The following is a 22,359-nucleotide window of genomic DNA, read 5'->3' as shown; positions in this document are numbered from 1 at the left end:
TCGCTTTCCAAATCTCTCCCACTGAAAATGATCCAGACCTTCATAAATGTTTTGTCCTTTCTAAAAGGGCCTTTAGGGGGGGGGTTTCACTCACATGAATCTCATCTAGGACTGCCCAATATTGCAAAAATCTAACATTGCAGTATTTTTTATTAGTCTTTGATGTAATATTGCAATATGAATACAATTTTACCAGATGACTTTTATATCCGTTTGGAAAGAATTTATAATTGTTGGGATTGGGATGATTCTGTTGTTGTGTGCAACTGCATAAAATCTAATATGTTAAGTTTATTTATAAACTAATTTTGAGAGGATCGCGTGCTTATAATTGCTTGCGGCTGGTCCCGCATTATCCAATTTTTGATTCACCAATCAGACGATTCCTAAGCCACTATAAATACCCTAAGTTATATATGACAGCCATCTTCGTTTTGAAGAATCCCCCCTTCCACCCCTACTCCTCCTCCTTTCCCAGACAGGTGGCACAGTGTCCTAGTGGTTAGCACTATTGCCCCATAGCAAGAACGTCACTGGTTCTAGTCCTTATCAAGCCAGCCAACGTTTCTGTGCGGAGTTTACACGTTCTCCCCATGCTCACATGGGTTTCCCGGTTTTCCCCACCATCCAAAAACATGCAACTTAAGTTAATTGACTAATCCAAATCGACACCATAGACATGCTCCTAGTAAGTAATGATCTCTTAAGAACAATCACTATCTGTTCATTAGCTACTACAGCAGGGGAGTTCTCGAGATCTACCTGAGCTCAAACTCCTCTCTCGCCTTGCAAACGCCCAGGCTCGAGGATCTTTTGAGCTCAGGGCTCTCTCCTGGACAGCATGCCAAACATGCTTTATAATCCATCATCAGCTAAGTGTAAACTCTTGAAACAAGGTAAAAGCATAGATGAATACAATAAAGAAAGAGTTACAATTGAAATATTGTTTTATCGTTTTCCAAATCTAACAGTATTTCGTTATTAACGTTACTAATGGTTCAATACTAACAGTCATAGGCCTCTAATCAAATGCAAATAATACATTATGATCCTTAACATTGATATATAATAGACTCAACATTGCATATCTTATGATGTGACTATTGTGAACGATTATATTGCAATATTGAAGCTGAAACGCACCTAACATGAAATGTCTACAGCAATCACACATGTCCTTCAAAATCAAAGTGTCAACCCGCTAAAAACACTTCTACGACCCACTTTTGGGTTATGACCCACCAGTTGAGAAACAATGCCTTAATCTTTAGTCCTGTAGAGTCCAATTTTCTGTTTATGATTACTTGTTCAGAACATTTCTGGGTTTTCTGGCGCCAAGAATGTCTGATGTTTTTCACGCTGCCTACTGATGCGGATCAGTAAGGATACAGGCCACAGATAAGATCGGGCTAACAGCTGAGGATATCCTGAAACCATCAATCAGAATCATATCCATTCTGATTTTCCTGCCCATTGTCAAGAAGGTAGCCGCCAACATGAAGGAAAAATTTGCCATTTTGTTTTACAGTGTTTTTTTTTAAGTAGAACTAAAGTAGTAATCCCTGATAGATTTGTCTTCCTAATCAATTCTAGACAGGAGCAAGGATTAATCAGCAGCTCTCCGATTAAAAGTTAACATTCTCCATATTATTGACAGACTTAAACCCTGAAACCCATTACTTTTGTGGTGGTCATAGTGCACTGCCAAACACTTTTGGGAGAGAAAACCACCCTGAAACAAACAAACATGGTCTACAAATGACTGTGTTTGTGGCTAGACAAGAATTTAGCAAAAATCTGGTGATTTCTGTGCGTCATGGATTTCATAACATGTTGTGTGGTTGAATTATATGACTTGTGACTAAAATTTAATTCCAGTTGCAGTCATAAAAATATGTAGGTCTTTTTTTATAGAATTGTTTTACAGTGTTTACAGCGCAGGGCTTTCTAGAAGCAACAACTCTGATTGGATTGATCTGTAATGTTTTAAATGTATTTTAATAGAAATACCCACAGTAATTAAACCATAATCTATACTAAACAAAACTGGTGGTGTACACATACGTTCTATGAATACAATTATAGTTTGTCAAAAGTCAAGTCGGGCACAGTGGCTCAGTGGTTAGCACTTTCGCCTCATAGCAAGAAGGTCGCTGCTTTGAGTCACGGCCGGGCCAGTAGGCATTTTCAGCCTGATCTCACGAGGAAACGTAAGTATTTTACATTTTGTCAGTTTACTGGATAATTCCTATAAATTCGTTTGAGTTCAGTGGTACGAAAATGTACGATTTAAAAAAGGAAACCCCAACTGTCATTGGGTGATGAGCAAATCGTACTAAATTGTGCGAATTAGAACTTGCGAATTCATAAGTATTAGCCACTAAATAAAAAAGCAACAAGTTGTCGTGAGATTGCATTGGCATTTCTTTGTGGAGTTCGCAGGTTCTCCTCGTGTTGGCTTGGGTTTCCTCTGGGTGCTCCCCCACAGTCCAAAGACTTGCAGTACAAGGTGAAATGAATAAACTAAATTGTCTGTAGTCTATTTGTATGAATGAGTGTATGGGTGTTTTCCAATATCGGGTTGTGACTGGATTGGCATCCGCTGTGTAAAACATATGCTGGAATAGTTGGCTGTTCATTGCACTGTGGCAACCTCTGAAATAGAAACTAAGATAAAGGAAAATGAATGAATGAATGAAATATATTTGCTTTCATAGTAAGATAGTGATGGAGGCCCATCTGATGCACTCAGTGACCTCTAAGATCATGTTGTGAAGTATCCATTGTTCTCTCCTTCTCTGTTTCTCTTTACAAACACGTTCAACAAGGGTTAAAGCTATTGTTCTTATTCCAGTGGGCACTAATGCGCTAAATACCATGAGTCAGGCCCTCCTAATTCAATCATGAACTCAAACCCTCTAATTGAGATGGATAACACTGCTGTACGCTGCAGATGATGTGCTCATTTGAAAACCACAGCAAATTTCCAGATATTTCACCCAGCTTCTAAGCCTTGTTCTGGTCACAGAACGTCTGTTTGGGCTCATTTGTAAGTTTGCCACCATCATGGGTGGTCTGATTTAAATTTTTTATGTTTGGTGTTTGCGCAGTGTTAAAGCGTCTCATTTTTCTGGCATGTCTTAAACTGCTGGTGTTTTTTTTTTTTTTTCTCCTGAGGAACAAAACTTTGTTTTCCAAAACTTTCCTTTTCTATGTCAGCCTCATTCTTCCCACATAAAATGCTTTTTCCTGGCATAGTCTTTAGACGTGTGTTGACAACTTTTTTACAGCATGTTTCAAGTAGTGCACACTAATTTAGTTTAGTCTTCATGGAGCTTGAAATATGTTTGTAAGTTAGTTGTTGTTTTTTTTCAAATAAAGTGATTTTTACATTTCTAATTATGCATGTGAGATAATATTATTTATAAACTGAAAATATACTGTATGCATTATGAACAAATCATGAAACATTTTGGTATCAATTTTGCATTGTTTAAACTAGTGCTGTCATGGGTAATTGTAATTAATTTATTACAAAATAAAAGTTTGTATTTACATAACATATGTATGCCTGCTGTGCATGTTATTTTGTATGCATGTAAATATTGTTAGGAAATATATATATATTTTATTTTATTTTTTTTTTTTAATGTTTTTTTTTTTATGTTTTTTGTTTCATTTAACAATTGTATTTGTATTGCTTAAGGTGATATATTAACCAAACTTCTTCTCTAAGTGAGATGCGCTTTGGATACTAATGAAGCATTTTTGCAGAAGCTGATAGAAATGCAAAGGCCAGAATGTCTAAAATTAACTTTAGCTTTGCAGCTAAACTTTCTATGAGCAGAAATGGGTTGAAACTGAACACAAAATATTTGCAGTTGAGAAGTCTTATGCTTTTAATGCTGTGCAGAGAATTCGTAAAAGAAGAGGAAGTATGTTTGGGTGATGCTGACAGACGACTGGAGAATGATGGACAAGTGATGAATTGCACTAAACTCCATCTGTTCTCCACTTCTTGCATTGCATTGGGGATAACCAGAATTCTGTTTATCGAATCATTCATTTGTACTAATAATTTACTAATATTTTTGGCATTTAAAAAAAACCCTCTCTTAACCTTTTTTTTGTTGAACACGCACGAAATTGGTTAAATATTCCAACTATATGCATTTTTAGTTTTGTCTTTTTTTGTACTTTATTTGTAATTTCGAACAAGTGGCCTTCTTGCTGGGTGGCGACAGTGCTAACCACTGAGTCACTGTGCCGCCTATCAGTAATTTATATACATAAAAAATATAAATACACCATACAAACACATACAGTACTTTTATTTTGGAAATTATCTCATACTGTTTTCTTGGACATGAAGGTAAGTTCGCTTATGCTCAAATTCCTTTCATAGTCACCGGAACTCAACCCACATGCTCACCTTTGGGATGTGTTGGGTTGATGCACAGTCAGTGGCAAAAACATTAAAATAGTGTAGATTAGTGTGCAATGTTTTATATTTATGTCATAGTGATTTGACAAATCAGATTTTTTTTTTTAAAGTAACGCAATAGTTACTTTCCCTGGTAATTAGTTACTTTTGTAATTATGTTACTCAGTAAATAACTATTTGTGAGAAGTAACATGTAACTATTGTGTTGTTATCACAATGTTTGGTAGACTTATTTTCTGTTCTGGAGTGAATATGTATGTTTTTCATTATTAGGACGTGGCCCCTTTAAGAATCTTAGGTTTCAGAACAGAGTCATACCATGTGAGCACTGATGAGGAAGTGAGCAAGCATGTTGCACAGAGCAGCACAGTCAGACAATCCTGAGTTAATTCTGTGACGTTTGCATTCATCTTGTGTTTGTTTTAGCATCGTGGGTATGTATTGACTGTTTTAATCAATGTCTACTATTTCAGATGCTTTAGGTCATTTTTATATAGTTATTATTAGAAGTCTATTATTTCTGTCTGCTTCACTATAGTTAAGGGACATAGTGAGTGTAATCTCTGTCTAGTTCATTGAAAGTTCATGCAATTCAGTATAGTTAAAAAGTGATTTAGGAATTGTGTGTGTGTTTAACATGATTATATTACATTTAAGAGAATGTGTGTTTAAGAGAAGACACATAAAGCCTTGAAGACATTCATTTATTTACTTCTTTGCGAATGTATACATCTTAACAAAACATGCTTAATGTTGATTATGCCTTTTGTGCATTTCAGTTTTACCTTTCTTTGGAATATCAATAAACCTGTGGACAAGGAGTTATCGTCTTCAGAGTTTTGATGTCAAGGAAGAGTTTATCTGGCTGTAAAGTTATATTCAGCACATATAGCGAGGACAGCACAGTAAAACCACGGCCTTACAACTGCAAGTGGCAAACAAAGGCAAATAATCGTCACACCCAGCTAGTAATCAATTAACAGATGTGTTGCTGGAGCCATGACAACAGAAACATCGTCATTAAAGACGCGCTCATGCGCTTCATGTTCTTCAGCACGATCCAATACATCGTCAACTGGATCAGCAGCTGCTAAGGCAAGAGCAAGAGCAGAGGCAGCAAAAGCTCGACTTACTTTCGCTGAAGAAGAGGTTAATTTAAAGCTACAAAAGGCCAAAGTTGAGGCATCTATGGAAATGCTGCAGCAGAAAAAAGAGGTAGCTGCAGCTGTTGCAGAAGCAGAGGCTCTTGAAGCTGCCATTGATGAGCATTCTGAAAAACACAGTTGCAAGCTAAGTTTGAACTCTGTTCCCTTGGAAACCACACAGCGAACAGAACAATATGTTATCGACCAAACCAAAAATCTAGACAAGGATCTACAACTGTGTGATGTTCCTGCGAAAATAGAACCAAGTACAAGCTACAGTATTTCAGGTTCACAGCTAAAACCTGAAGCCAAGCCTTTCCTTTTACGACACAACAGTGTCTCTTTTCAACTACCTGATACCACCTTAAAACACTCTGCAACATCACCTGCAAACAAATATCCGACTCCTTCGCAGCAATTCGGATCACAAAATAGCATCAATACGTCTAATCCTCTGAACTCTGAATACCCCATGTTTCAAAATTCAAATGATTGCAGTTCAAACATGAACGACTTTGTAAGATATCTGGCTCGTCGAGAGCTTGTTTCAACAGGCTTACTACAGTTTAACGACAAACCCCAGAATTACAGAGCCTGGAAACGATCTTTTCAAAATGCAACTTTTGATTTAAATCTGACTCCAAGTGAAGAAATGGATCTCCTGTTGAAGTGGTTAGGCAAAGAGTCAGCCGAGCAAGTGGAACAGATAAGAGCAATACATATTAATCACCCACAAGCTGGGCTGGCGATGGCATGGGACAGACTTGATCAAACATATGGCTCAGCAGAAATAATAGAACATGCTCTATTCAAACGAATCGATGCCTTTCCTAAAATAGCTAATCGAGATTATTCAAAATTGTCAAAATTGAGTGATCTGCTAATGGAGTTGCAGTCTGCTAAGGCTGAAGGAGACTTACCTGGTCTTGTTCTCTTAGACACTGCAAGAGGCATCTATCCAATAATACAGAAGTTACCATTTCGTCTGCAAGAAAAGTGGGCGTCAGTTGGTGCAGCCTATAAGCGACACAATCAAGTTCCATATCCTCCATTTGCTTACTTTGTAGACTTTGTTAGCCAGGAGGCAGATATTGGAAATGATCCGAGCTTCAGCTTTGTCTCTTACATAGACACAGCTCCTAAAGTAGAGAAGGCAGCTTGGAAGAGCAGTAAACAACACGAAATCTTTGTACACAAGACAGCAGTATCTTACGGAGACTGTGCTGATACTGGCGGGCTTTATAAGCAATCTGATGACTGTGACAAACTGTGTCTCATCCACAAAAGACCACACCCTCTTAACAAATGCCGTGTCTTTTTAGAGAAGTCTACTGATGCTCGGAAGGCATTTTTGAGGGAGCATAATGTATGCTTTAAATGCTGCTCTTCAACAACGCATATCGCAAAGAACTGTAAAACTAAAGTTCAATGCTCTGAATGCAAAAGTGAAGGACACAACACGGTACTCCACCCTGGACATGCATCCTGGAAAGAGTCAAACCCTGCCACAAAGCATGGCGGGGAGGGAGAGCAACCCTTATCTCAATCTCAAGTCGACAGCAAATGCACAGAAGTCTGTGGGGAAAATCAAACAGACCGATCGTGCTCAAAAGTATGCCTTGTAAAGGTATTTCCAGCTGGCCAAAAAGACAAAGCAGTAAAAGTATATGCAATCTTGGATGAACAGAGTAACAGGTCTCTGGTTCGTTCACAGTTTTTTGAAGTTTTCAGTGACCAAAGTCCTTGTGCTCCTTACATATTGAGAACATGCGCAGGAGTGAAGGAGTCAGCAGGAAGACGGGCCAGTGGCTATGAAGTAGAGTCTCTAGATGGAACTGTTTGCATTTCACTGCCAAGCTTGATAGAATGCAATGATATTCCTAATAATAGAGATGAGATCCCAACCCCTGATGTTGCTCGCAGTCACACACACCTAAAGTCTATGGCGCACTTCATTCCAGAACTAGACCCAAAAGCCCCAATCATGCTTCTCTTAGGTCGAGATGTTATACGGGTCCATAAAGTCCGTAAACAAGTGAATGGCCCACACAATTTGCCTTATGCACAGAAGTTGGATCTGGGATGGGTTATAGTAGGTAATGTATGTTTAGGGAATGTCCACAAACCTCTGACAATCAGCACATTCCATACAAACACTATAGAACCAGAACGTCCAACTCTCTTTAAACCATGTCCAAATGTTTTCCATGTTAAGGAAACATGCAAAGACTTTCAAATTGCTAACCACTGCCCAACATACCCGGAAGCTAAATTCACCTGTGATGTTGACTGTCTAGGAGACAATGTGTTTCAGAGAACCAAAGAGGACAATCAAGTGGCTCCTTCAATTCAGGATGCAACTTTCATGAAAATCATGGATGAAGGTTTACGGAAGGATTCAAATAACAGTTGGGTAGCTCCATTACCTTTTAAGAGTCCTCGTCCTCGTCTTCCCAACAACAGAATACAAGCCCTAAAACGACTTATATCACTCAAGCACAACTTTGAAAGGAAGCCGATAATGAAAGAACACTTTCTCAAGTTCATGGAAAAGATATTCAAAAATGGACATGCCGAGTTAGCGCCTCCTCTTGATGAGAAAGAAGAACAATGGTACCTGCCAACATTTGGAGTGTACCATCCAAAGAAAGTGAATCAAATCAGAGTAGTTTTTGATTCGAGTGCACAACACAATGCAATATCTCTGAATGATGTGCTGTTGACCGGGCCTGACTTAAACAACACCCTGGTAGGGGTAATGATGCGCTTCAGAAAAGAAGCAATTGCCTTTACTGCAGACATAGAACAGATGTTCTATTGTTTTTTGGTAAGAGAGGAAGATAGAGATTTTCTTCGTTTTCTTTGGTTTCAAGACAATGACACTTCCAAAGACATTGTAGATTACCGCATGAGAGTGCATGTCTTTGGAAACAAACCCTCACCTGCAGTGGCTATACATTGTCTGCATAAGTCTGTTCAGATTGACAATTTCCATGTCGACTCTGAGGTCAAGCAATTTGTGATGCGTGACTTCTACGTGGATGATGGTCTCAAGTCTTTGCCTACAGTAGAAGCTACGATCAGTTTGTTAAAAAAGACACAAGAGGTTTTGTCTAAATCCAATCTGAGACTACATAAGATAGCAGCAAACAGCAAAAAAGTCATGGAAGCCTTTCCATCGACAGACCATGCATGTGATCTGAAAGATCTAGACTTTGAGGAAGACACGCTGCCAATGCAGCGTAGTCTTGGTCTAAATTGGGACCTCCATTCTGATTGCTTCCGATTTAGTGTCAGTGATGAGGTAAAACCCTACACCCGTCGAGGTGTCTTATCCACTATTAACAGACTCTATGATCCCCTTGGGTTTGTAGCGCCGGTCACAATTCAAGGCAAAGCTATTCTGAGAGAACTTACTGCTGTGAGCGGTGACTGGGATGCTCCATTGCCACAAAAGATGGAGGACGCTTGGACCTTGTGGAGAGTTTCCTTGTCAGAGCTGGCTAATTTTTCTATTCCCAGGGTTTATACTGAGATTTCGACATCGACAGCTATGAGAAGAGAACTATGTGTTTTTGCGGATGCATCAATAAAAGCCATTGCTGCAGTGTCATATCTAAAAGTCACAGATGATGAAGGAAAGAATCACATTGGGTTTGTAATGGGGAAAGCCAAACTTGCCCCCCGCCCTGAGCACACAGTGCCAAGACTTGAACTTTGTGCGGCAGTGCTTGCTGTTGAGTTGGCAGACTTAATTTCAGTAAACCTGGACTTGCAATTTGACGCTGTAACCTACTACACGGACAGTAAGGTAGTTCTTGGGTACATTTGTAATGAGACCAGGCGCTTTTATGTTTATGTGAGTAACCGCGTTCAGCGTATCCGAAGGTCTTCTAGTCCAGATCAGTGGCGATATGTTCCTACTGAACAAAACCCAGCAGACCACGCAACACGTTTTGTTTCTGCAGCCCACTTACAAAAAACCAACTGGTTAAGTGGACCCAACTTTCTGCTCACGCAAGGACCAGATATTCAGAACACTTTCAATCTGGTTAATCCAAGTTCAGATCCTGATGTGCGCCCTCTAGTGTCCACACTAACCACCACAGCATTAACCAAGCAGCTTGGTTCTGAACGGTTTGCCAAATTCTCCTCTTGGAATTCACTAACTGGTGCCATTACTCGCCTTATCCACATAGCTCATCATTTTAAAACAACAGAGAAGGAAAACAGTTCTTGCAAAGGCTGGCACTACTGCAAAGAATTCACAATGGAAGAATCTGATAGAGCTATAAACATCATCCTCCGAGCAGTACAAGAAGAGGCTTACAGTCATGAGATTGAATGCATTAAACGGCAAGAGAGGATACCAAAGAGCAGTCCACTCCATACTTTGGATCCATTCATTGATCAGCAAGGTCTTCTGAGGGTCGGAGGACATCTCCACCTTTCAAGTCTTAATCAGAGAGAGAAGACTCCTTTGTTAATTCCCGGCAAGAGTCACATTGCCACTTTGATCATTAGACATCACCATGAGCGTGTTCAGCATCAAGGTCGTCACTTTACGGAAGGAGCGGTCCGTGCTGCTGGTTTTTGGATAATTGGTGGAAAACGAAGGGTGAGCAGCATCATACACCAATGCGTAACTTGCAGACGGCTCAGAGCTCCACTCAGCATCCAAAAAATGGCTAACCTTCCAGCAGAACGGCTCTCAGCAGACCCTCCTTTTACCAACGTTGGACTGGATGTGTTTGGCCCTTGGAATGTCTCCTCCCGTCGGACAAGAGGTGGTCTCCTGTACAGCAAGAGGTGGGCCGTAATTTTTACATGCATGAGCATAAGAGCTGTTCATATAGAAGTTATTGAATCTCTCGACACATCCAGTTTCATCAATGCTCTTAGACGTTTTCTTGCTGTGCGTGGACCTGTCAAACATATTCGCTCCGATCGTGGGACAAACTTTGTAGGTGCATGTAAAGAGCTACAGATACCTTCAAACATTGACAGCAAAGTTGTAAAGACGTATCTGTCAGATCAAGGTTGTACATGGACCTTTAATCCTCCGCATGCTTCCCATTGTGGTGGATCATGGGAAAGAATGATTGGTCTGGCAAGGAGAATTCTTGATTCCATGTTTCTCCAGTTGAAAGACAAACTTACCCATGAGGTGCTGGTGACCTTCATGGCAGAGGTAACAGCTATTATCAATGCCAGGCCTCTTGTTCCTGTGACAACAGACCCCCATGAGTCATTCATACTCACACCAGCAGCTCTCCTAACACAAAAGGTGAACCCTGTTGCTGCACCTACAGGCGAGTTTGGAGTTACCGACTTGTACAAGTGCCAGTGGCGGCAAGTTCAACACCTTTCCAACACATTCTGGGACAGATGGCGTAAGCAATTCCTTCCAACCCTACAACCACGCAGGAAATGGCAGTCCGTTCATCCAAATGTCAATACAGGAAGTGTTGTCCTCCTTAAGAACAGCCAAGTACCACGGAATGAATGGCCTCTTGGACTGGTAACACAATCATTCCCTAGCAAAGATGGGAAAGTGCGTCAGGTTGAGGTTAAGGTCATTAAACCAGGAGGTTCCACTCTTTTTCTTAGGCCTGTTACAGAGGTAGTGCTTCTTCTTTCCTCAGAGTCTAAAGTAGATGAATAACTTAGAATTATCTAGTGATGTTTATTAACATCAGGCGGGGAGTGTGTTGTTATCACAATGTTTGGTAGACTTATTTTCTGTTCTGGAGTGAATATGTATGTTTTTCATTATTAGGACGTGGCCCCTTTAAGAATCTTAGGTTTCAGAACAGAGTCATACCATGTGAGCACTGATGAGGAAGTGAGCAAGCATGTTGCACAGAGCAGCACAGTCAGACAATCCTGAGTTAATTCTGTGACGTTTGCATTCATCTTGTGTTTGTTTTAGCATCGTGGGTATGTATTGACTGTTTTAATCAATGTCTACTATTTCAGATGCTTTAGGTCATTTTTATATAGTTATTATTAGAAGTCTATTATTTCTGTCTGCTTCACTATAGTTAAGGGACATAGTGAGTGTAATCTCTGTCTAGTTCATTGAAAGTTCATGCAATTCAGTATAGTTAAAAAGTGATTTAGGAATTGTGTGTGTGTTTAACATGATTATATTACATTTAAGAGAATGTGTGTTTAAGAGAAGACACATAAAGCCTTGAAGACATTCATTTATTTACTTCTTTGCGAATGTATACATCTTAACAAAACATGCTTAATGTTGATTATGCCTTTTGTGCATTTCAGTTTTACCTTTCTTTGGAATATCAATAAACCTGTGGACAAGGAGTTATCGTCTTCAGAGTTTTGATGTCAAGGAAGAGTTTATCTGGCTGTAAAGTTATATTCAGCACATATAGCGAGGACAGCACAACTATAACTAATTACTCTTTTGAAGGAACGTGCCCAATCCTGTTGACGACACCTACAGGAGTGATTGATTATGTCTATTGATTGAGCCTTACAAAGTAAGCTGCTTAGCTAATGTTTACATTTGTAGTATTTGTATAGTTTGCTAATTAAAAACCATCTGACATGGATTTTTCAAACTTTGAATTAGGCTGATACTGTCCTCCGAAGGTCACATTTTCAGCTGCACCCACATAGAGAGTCTTATGATACAGCATCTGTCGAAAAATAGATTGATTACCACCCGGCCTCTTAGGGCGGGACTTCTGGTTTAAGCCCTGCCCCTTTTATATAAACTTTATAATTCCGGTAATTAGATTCTTACTTATTTAATTAAATTAAATGGTATTTTATAATTCTGGTAGTCAGATTCTTATCAAACTAATTAAATTATTATTCTGGTAATTAGGCTAGAATGTAATCAAACTAATTAAATTATAATTAAGGTAATTTAATTGTAATCAAGCAAATTAAATTATTTATTATAACATTATAATATCAGTAATTATATTCTAATCAAGTTAATTAAATTATATATTATAATAATTATATTCTAATCAAACTAATTAAAATATACAAATTATAATATCGATAATCATGTTCTAACTAAATGAATTTAATTATATATTATAATAACGGTAATTATATCCTTATACTATTCAGTTTTGGCTGTATGTGTGTGTGTGGGTCTGTGCATGTGTTGATAAGGAAAACTTTAACCGATCTCTTAGACAACACCCTGTCAACTGTCTGTAAAAGATTGACTTATAATCAGATATGTCATATATATCTGATTGGGTGTAGTGGGTGTTGCTAGGTGATAAGGAAAAATTTGATGCATCATCTGCTGGCCGTTAGACAATTCTCCTCTGACAGATGCTTTAGGAAGATAGAAGGATAAACCATTGCTTTACCTAATGCTAAATAATGATAAAAAAAGTGCTGACACATCATATAGCTGACAGAACCTGGGTGTGTCATCTTCAGATTCTATCTCTGTATGTATACATAGAGCGAGTAATAGTCTGACTTTAAGACTGAAATTACAGTAAATGCGTTGTGTTTTTCACCAAGGCAACTCAAAATGCTGAAATATAATTGGGTACATGGGCAGTGGGCGGAGCTACTCAGACAAAAACAAAGACATGCACATTTTCAAAAGGAGAATATAACTGACTTTAGCATTGTTTTTCATATAAACAATTATGCTAACTTGGCATATTTTATAAATATCTGCAAAAATATGGTATTGTTATGCAATAAAGGAGACCAAAACTTAATTATGCTGCCAGAAATCAAATTAAAACCGTTACAAACCTGGTACTACTATCATGTATAGTGTACCTAATAAAGTGGCCAATGTGTGTGTTGCTGTCTAGAACAAATTCTCTATCCTAGACAGTCTATATGGATTTTTTTATGTAAAAAAAAAAAAAAAATACAATCAAAATGATGTTAGTGGAAGCAGCTGTTTAAGGCGGGATTCCTGTTGTCATTGAGGCCAAGCCATGTTGACGTGGTTACTCAGGAAACCAGGTGAGACGGGGCACAGCATTTGGAAGCGTGTTGATGGATATTTACAGGATGATACGGTCATCCAGGGACATGTACAATCCAAATCAGGACATAGAAATTCACACAGGCCAATATTTGTCCCATTGAGTCAGTTAAGTGAGTTGGATTGAATGTGAGTGCATGATGAGCATGCGTGGTATGCTTTTATTTGCTGGTCAAACAAAACATCTCAGTGGACACAGATAATGTTAGGAATAGACTGGAACTTAACATCTGTTGGTAGTTTTGTTGAACTGATTTGATCTGTAGATAATTTGTCCTTTTGTTTCCACATTTTTGTTGTCTAGTCTGGGAATCTGAACGGTCATCTTATTGCTTGCATGGTTGTTGACTGCTTTTCAAAAATGTTGCCCCCTTGTGTGCAGAGTTCAGACCACAGTGTTGGTGCCTGCAATGTGCTGTTCTTCTGTATTTTCCACACTTGGAGGTTTGTTCGTAAGCAGTAAAATAAAAGCTGTGGCCCTTAAAATCCATCCATGTTAGGAATTTGGAATTCTGCCTGGGATTTTTAACTCAGGGAGTTTACCTTATTTATTCTAACATGATTGTTTGGGTTTTTGGATTTTGTTGCCCCTGCTGTGGAGGAAATTGCTCTCTCGCCTGCTGGTTTGGAAATAGAAAATTATTTTTTTGAAAGACAAACAAAGTAAAACTCTGATTTATTTTTTATTTTTTTTAGTTGTTGTTGAACCCTTTCAATCCCAATTATCTCTTAAGTCTGCGGTTCTCATCCTGTGTTGCACGTGAATAAACATTTGAAGGGTAAGAGAAGCCGAAACATTCAATGATCTGAGATAACAATCAGTGAAAGTGGAGCTCTTATCGGCAGCGTCCAGACATTTACAGTTTGTGTGCGTGCCTGCATTTGAGAGCATGCGTGTCTGCTGCTGCCTGTCAGTCATTTTCTGTGTTGTAGGCAATTATTATTTTGAATTGGAGATTCTAATAATTAGCTTTTTTACTCTGTTCACTCACCCATGAACCACAAATCTCAGAATTGTATCTTTTTACTGTTATTTACCTTAAAGGCATAGTGGAACCTAAAAATAATAGTAGTAAAAAATAAAGTGATACTGAGATAATTTACTCACACACGTGTCATTCTAAACCTGAATCACTTTACTGTGTTACATATCAAATATTTTGATAATTATTTTAAATGTAATATAATTTTTTATTTCTATTTAATTTAATGTGGGTGGACTATTACTCCAAACTAATAAACTGCATCAGTCTTTTGTTAATCTTGAAAAAAAAGCATAAAAAATCAATGTAAATCTCAAATCTTGACCCCTTTAAGAAATTTTGGATGATTTGACATCTAAACGGCTATCTGATCAGTAAAATTGATGTATACACCCCTACAAATTCAGCCGTACTCATTGGTTTTCTTGGTTTGGGTCGTTGGAGGGTCCTTCAGTAGTGACATTCAAGTTATTAAACTGAACTCAATCAAAGTTTTGGACTATCTAACTACATTATTCAATGCAATTCAATTCAACAGATGTTATAAATGTATTGCAAGAGCAAACGAAATGTTTACATTAAATAGAACATATAAAACATACACTCACCGGTCACTTTATTAGGTACATCTTACTAGTACCAGGTTGGACCACCTTTTGTCTTCAGTACTGCCTTAGCTCTTTGTGGCATAAATTTAACAAGGTACTGGAAATATTCCTCAGAGATTTTGGTCCTTATATGATAGCATCATGCAGTTGCTGCAGATTTGTCAGCTGCCCATTCGTGATGTGAATCTCCTGTTGCACCACTTCATAAAAGGTGCTCTATTGGATTGAGGTCTGGTGACTGGAGGCCATTTGAGTACAGTAAGCTCATTGTCATGTTCAAGAAACCAGTCTGAGATGATTCGCACTTTATGAGATATGGTGCATTATCTTGCTGGAAGTGGCCATAAGACGATGGGTACATTGTGGTCATAAAGGGATGGACATGGTCAGCAACAATTCTCAGGTAGGCTGTGGCATTGACACGATGCTCAATTGGTACTAATGGAAAAAAATCACCAAGAAAATATCCCTCACACCATTACCCCACCACCAGCAGCCTAAACCATTAATACAAAGCAGGATGGATCCATGCTTTCATGTTGTTGATGTCAAATTCTGACCCTACCATCTGAATGTCGCAGCAGAAATTGAGACTCATCACACCAGGCAATGTTTTTCCAATCTTCTATTATCGAAATTTGGTGAGCCTGTATGAAATGTAGCCTCAGTTTACTGTTTTTAGCTGACAGGAGTGGCACCTGGTGTGGTCTTCTGCTCCTGTAGCCCATTCCCCTTAAGGTTTGATGTATTGTGCGTTCAGAGATGTTCTTCTGCACACCTCGGTTGTAACGAGTGGTTATTTGAGTGACTGTTGCCTTTCTATCAGCTCAAACCAGTCTGTCCATTCTCCTCTGACCTCTGACATCATCAAGGTATTTGTGCCCACAAAACTGCCACTTACTGAATATTTTCTTTTTGTGTTTTTTTTTTTTTTTTGGACCATTCTCTCTAAACCCTAGAGATGTTTGTGCGTGAAAATCCCAGAAAATCAGCAGTTTCTGAAATACTCGGACCAGCCAGTCTGGCAACAACAACCATGCCACATTCAAAGTCACTTAAATCCCCTTTCTTCCACATTCTGATGGTTGGTTTGAACTGCAACAGATCGTATAGACCATGAGTTGCTGCATTACGAGCAGTTGGACAGGTGTACCTAATAAAGTGGCCAGTGAGTGTAGGTGATGAGTATGTTCCACAAACTGAAATATTATGATTTTTTCTCTGTGTTAAATAAATATCCTCAAAAAAATAACTGTTGCTACTTGTTCAAAGTACTTAATTAAAATGAGTTGAAACAACAATTCTTACTTTTTATTATTTTAAAATATTTTTAAAACCTAAAAGTTTTGTTCAATCCACTTAGATTTGTAAAAAATTAAGAAATTAATTTATTTGCGTTGGACATTATAAAAGAATTCTGTGGAACCTGGCATTTTTTACAGTGAAGTAATTATTGACTAGTTAAACATATGGTCAGATGCGAGTCCATGATCTTCCTGAATGCTAATTTGAATGTACTGTACTTAAGATCAACTAATACGTCGCTGGCCTTAAACACTGCAACAAAGTGCTATTTGTCTTTTAAGGATATCAGACTTGCTAAAACAAGGCTTTTAGTGCAATCGGTAGTGATGTAAACTCCCTTTTTTCCCCTCCCTTGATAGGAATTCCCTAATGGTTCCTGTCATCTAGCCATAGTGCTTGTTTCCTCTTTCTCATCCAGCCAGAAGTAAAGTTTACCTGCTCGCTCTTCTAATCTCTATCGTGCACTTCTAACCCAGAGAGAAAAGACAGTGTCCCTTCTGTCCTCCATATCTCTCAACCTCTTTAGTGCTCCTTTTATCAATGCAAAATAATTACCTTGAGGAAACATGACTGAGGTACAAGATGGGTCAGGCAGAGCATCACTCTTCTGCTCTCCTGTGCCAGCCTGAGCCCTGGCAGCCTCGCTGACCATACATAAAAGAATTTCTCTGAGAATTTTAGATCGGTTTCAATGGCTGGCCAGTGTTTATCCACCTTAAACCCCCCTTCGTCCGACTCTACCAGCACCACCAGCGACCAAATGCCAGGCATTCCACTTTAAGGTTACAGGAGACTAAGGTTAGGCTCTGTCACCCGAATAATATGTCATATTGAAACATAGCCAAGTGTCCGGGCCTTGTCGTGATACAGCAATGGAGAGGAATGGAAATTCTGGATTAGTGTACCAAAAATATTATTAATACTGTAGTAATTTATTCATCCTTATTATTTCTATATTCATTTAATCCTGGGATGGGAAAGTTGCCAGTTATCAGCAACCAATACATCACTCTTTAGTGTATTGTGATCCTTCAGAAATCATTCTGAAATGATTCAAGAGTTCACACTTAGCTCATGATTTATACATAGCTTGTTTGGCATGCTGTCCCGGGAGAGAGCCCTGAGCTCAAGGGATCCTCGAGCCCAGGGCTCCCCCCCCCTTTTGCAGGGCGAGTGGAGATTGAGTTCAGGTCTATCTCAAACTCCCCCGCTGCTGAGGCCAAGGCGAACTTCCTGAGAGTAAGACATTATAAAAAGGTTTTGCTCCTCTCGAAATTAGTTTAAAATTAAACTTCACTTATGTGATGATCAGGGAATATTTCTGGCTATCTTGGATGCAGTTCGAGTTTTATTGGATTCTTTTTGAAATTGAATAAAAAAATAATAATTTTTCAATCATTAAATGACAATGGGTATAAAGCCACAAGAATCAGTTATTTTATCTCATATATTGACTCAGTGGGGCGACATGGTGGCTCAGTGCAAGAAGGTTGCTGGTTTGAGTATTGGCTTGGTTAGTTGTGGTTTCTGTGCTTCAGTTTCTCCCACAGTCCAATGACTTGAATTGAATAAAAGATATTGACCATAGAGAATGTGTGTGAACCAATGTGTATGAATGTTTCCCAGCACTGGGTGGCAGCTGAACAGTTGGTGGTTCATTCCACTGTGGCGACCCCTGATGAATAATGGGACTAAGCTGAAGGAAAATGAATGAATATTGAGACAGTGGACAACAGAGTCTTGTTTTGCTGTTGGATGTCAGAATCAGATTACCAAATATTGAAATAGTTTTAATACCCTGTTGTTGATTGACATGATTTGAAGCTACTGTAATAGTTGTTTTATCATTGTAAGCAAATAAATGGGCTGACTGGAGTGACAAATCCGCAAATTAAAGTTTTAACATGATGATTTTGTGTTTAATGAGTAAATAATTTATTACATTTATACTTGTGTCTGTTCTCGCTACCACACTGCTGTAATATTTGAGCCCATTTCTGCAGACACAGGATGTCAACCTGACGTAATATTGACGTTATACCCCAACATTGTGGGGACGTTGCATTTTGTTTGAAAATGAAAATCGGGTTGAAATCTGAACCCAACGTCAGGCCGACATCAATGTCTAATGTCCAACCTAAAATCATTCAAATATCAACGTCTAATCATGTTACACCTTTACGTTGTGTGGACGTTACCAATATGACATCGATCAGATGTTGGACTTTGGTCACTTTCCAACACAACCTAAAATCAACCAAATATCAACGTAATATGACGTCATTATTAGGGTGCTTTCACACCTACACTTTTGTTTCGGAACGTATCTCGTTTACCCAGTTAGCGCGGTTCATTTGGCATATGTGAACAAGGCAATCGCGCTCTGTTCCGCGCCAAAGTAATCGCTCCGAGATCGCTTGAATGAGGTGGTCTCGGCTCGATTGAAACGAACCCTGGAGCGGATCGATTGCAGTGAGAAAGCGATCCGATCCGAGCGCGGTTATATCACAGTGTTTTATGGATATGTTAGTTTTTATGGATATGTTTTATGGATACACAGTGTTATATGTAATAGGCATACGGCTATATGAAGAGAGAATTATGAGTAGGGCGGGAAGTTTCGAGAGTCTCCGGATGCCCGCAAACAAGTGATGATCTCCCGGTAATCTCGCGTCTCCCTCCCGGTCCTCAAATATGCATCGTCGCGCACCCTTCTCACCCCTCCCCACCGCGTCTCTCCTCAGACACGTCGCGTGCGTGCGCACCCTGTCAATCACCACCAAACCACCACCTCTCCTGACAGCTGAGCGGGACGCTGCAATAAACCCTGACACTCTGACCAATGTAAGGAGAGTTTACTCGCACATGACTTGTTTTAGCTCTTTTGGTCCGATTTGAAACTTTGCAGTGTGAAAGCAAACCACTCCAAGAGCAAAGAGCAACAATGTAACAATTGTAATCTCTGTTTCGGAACAACTGAATCGATTCACAGGTGTGAAAGCACCCTTAGACGTAAGAATAACGTCTCTAAACGCTGGCTAGACATTGAATTTTGGTCACCTGATGTCATGATCTAAATGTAACCTAACACTAAAGCATCTTATGATGTTGTGTGCTCTTCGGGACCAGTTAGCATTTCACTGTCCAAAAGCTACCCTAAGCAAGTTACAATTAGCATTTCACTGTCCAAAAGCTACCCTAAGCAAGTTACAATTAGTACAAAATTCAGCAGCTAGAATTCTGACTAGGACCAGTGGAAGAGAGCACATAACTCCTATTTTGAAAAAACTGCACTAGCTTCCTGTCAGTTTTCGAGTTGATTTTTAAATCCTCATGTTTGCGTACAAGGCCTTGCATGGTCTAGCACCACAATATTGATTTGAGCTTTTAATCCCATACACTCCTAGACATGCTTTACGCTTGTCTTTTAACTGCTTAGTCAACGGCCACTAAAATCTATTGGAAATCAGGAATTCTCTTAATTGGCACCTAAATTGTGGAACACTTTACCCTCTGTATTCGCAATACAGAAGAGTATTTTTAAATCATCTCTTAAAACTTACTTTTTTAGGGTAGCTTTTATTTGATTTTATGAGATTTTTAGATCTATTACTATTATTATTATTTTATGTTTTTAATAATTTTTGTTATTATATATTTTTTTGCAATTATCCTTGTATGTATCTTTTACTGCTGCACATTTTATATGTCTGTAAAGTGCCTTGAAATGCTACTTTTAAAGGTGCTATATAAAAATATTATTTCTTCTTCTTCTTCTTCTTCTTCTTCTTCTTATTATTATTATTATTATTATTATTATTATTATTATTATTATTATTTTACTGTTGTCAGTACAAGTCATCTGCTTACATGGAGTGACAAATGAACCTTGACTTTAACAGTAAGAATAAAAGATTACAATGTAGTATTAAAAGTATAGCAGTTTTTCTTTAACAATGAATTGCATAACTTACTGCAGAAAAAAAATTAAATGTAAAAATGTGCACAAACCAATATTAAACATTTACAGACAGTGTTGGGCAAGCTAACTTATTAGCTACTTAAAATGTATCTTAACCACACTAAAATCTTCGCTCTGGGAAATGTAACTTAAGTAGCTAAGCTAAAAGCTACTTGGCAAAAGTAGCTTAGCTACATCTAAACTTTTTTATTGCAAGCTATTTTTACAATTTTCATTTTTAAATCGAAGCATCTTAAATCTAAGTCAATCATATCGTAGTGATCAATAAAACTGTCAATGAAACATATGAGGGAGAATTGTTCAGTTCAATAATTTGCTGCAAATAATATGCTGTACCAAGCAGAAAAAAATTATAGTATATAATTATAGTATATAATTATAGTATATAAATTACAATAAATCAAAGTATATAGTATTTTATAGTTACACATTTAAAATACTATAGTGATTTATAGTAAAGGAAAATACATTATGTAGTATCATTAGTAACTATCATGAACTAATAGTAATTACCAAAACATACTTTAGCCTTTACTACAGTTAACTATGTATAAAACTCCTTTCACTCTGTCATCTTTCATCAAGTAAATTTCTCATGTTAGCCGTCACCGACCGAAGATAGAAGTGGTAGTAACGCACCAAAATGTTTGTTGTCGACCACCGTTAAACAGGTAGAAGGAGAAATCGTCATTCTTGCCATCATATTGATTTACTTTTATCAGGTAGACACCGGCCTGGTGTCGGTGCTGTCACTTATTGATCTGTGATCGATAAATGATTGTGTGGCTGCTACTGCGCTACTTGACTAAAAAATAACTTCACTACAGAATTTAGCTACTTGATTTAGAAAGCAGCGATGCTACGGAAAAATTTAGTTAAGCTAGTAGTGTCACTACTTGTAGCGATGCTACTGCACAACACTGTACAGACAGATAAAGGAAAATTTCCATGAGCTTGCTTTTAGTTGAAGTTATGAAAAAGATGTTATCAATTACTGAAAAACTACACACAGCATACATTTAATCCTTATTTAGGGTTAAAAAAACAGTCAGTGAAAACCTCTCATCTGTTTCTTTCAGCAGCACATGTAACCTCTGATAGAAAATAATTTCATCATCCCGAGTTCAAAATAGTCCTAAAGGCGATGATAATAGTTAACATGGCAGTTTGTTTATTTTTCAGGTTGCTGCTTTCTTAGTTTTGTTGGGCTTCTCCTTTGTTTTTGTTTTTCACGCTTCACCCTCGCGTTTGTCCGTTTCTGAAAGGATCAGATGTTAGAAGCACTTAAATAATCATGCGCTCGTTATTATCATGAGCTCAAAAAGTTTGTTATTTTAAATATAGACGCACACGTGAGCTCTCTGGAGAAAGTGAAACCGCTCACACTTTTAGACGGCCTCGTAAAACAAAAAACAGGACGTGGCAGATTTTGTCCTTCTTTGCTTTGTTGCTGTTCATCAAGACATTGACACGGTTTGTTTGAGCTCGGATTGACCATGGCTCATTACTATATGTATATATTATTATGGTGTAATGTCTCGTCTGTGTGTTAAAAAATGGTGGAGCCTTTGTATTTCATTCTCCTGGCTACGCGATGACATTAGGGACGTTTATCTGTAAACCAATAGCATTCAGCTACGCGTCTAGCTCCACCGTTTGGTACCCTTTTGTTGTGCTATGTACCCTTTGCAAAGGGTATTCAAAAAGTGGTATGGTATGATTTGCTTTTAGTTCCCTTTTGATAGTGGAAATGGCCATAAAAGCATACCAAACCGTACCATACCGTACAAATAAGTGAAAACGGGCCATTAAAGACCCCAATGATTGGTTGGGAGATTTTGGGGGGGATTTATGAGCCAGAATCAATCACTCACTCAATCCAAGTCA

At 38.4% G+C, this 22,359-nt stretch overlaps 2 protein-coding genes across 5 annotated transcripts in view; both read left to right on the top strand.

Annotated features, from left to right (window-relative positions):
* Positions 1 to 22,359, top strand: part of col8a2 (collagen, type VIII, alpha 2) — a 202,376-nt gene that overhangs the window by 68,960 nt on the left and 111,057 nt on the right. Inside the window, exons 1-2 of one of the 4 annotated variants that reach the window (XM_073931208.1) lie at positions 11,437 to 11,529; positions 11,875 to 12,095. The exons of the other annotated variants lie outside the window; for them this stretch is intronic. The gene's annotated coding sequence lies outside the window, so the exon portion shown is untranslated. Of the gene's footprint in view, positions 1 to 11,436; positions 11,530 to 11,874; positions 12,096 to 22,359 lie in introns of those variants that run through there. 4 annotated transcript variants of the gene reach the window in all.
* On the top strand, positions 4,786 to 11,916 carry LOC101883771 (uncharacterized). Its single transcript, XM_005159672.6, has 2 exons — positions 4,786 to 4,878; positions 5,224 to 11,916. Exon 2 carries the CDS (start codon positions 5,444 to 5,446, stop codon positions 11,252 to 11,254), a length of 5,811 nt encoding a protein of 1,936 aa, XP_005159729.1. The 5' UTR covers positions 4,786 to 4,878; positions 5,224 to 5,443; the 3' UTR covers positions 11,255 to 11,916.

Source organism: Danio rerio, chromosome 19 (assembly GCF_049306965.1).
Source record: "Danio rerio strain Tuebingen ecotype United States chromosome 19, GRCz12tu, whole genome shotgun sequence".
In the NCBI taxonomy this organism is placed as follows: domain Eukaryota; kingdom Metazoa; phylum Chordata; class Actinopteri; order Cypriniformes; family Danionidae; genus Danio; species Danio rerio.
This window is presented reverse-complemented; position numbering and strand designations above follow the sequence as displayed.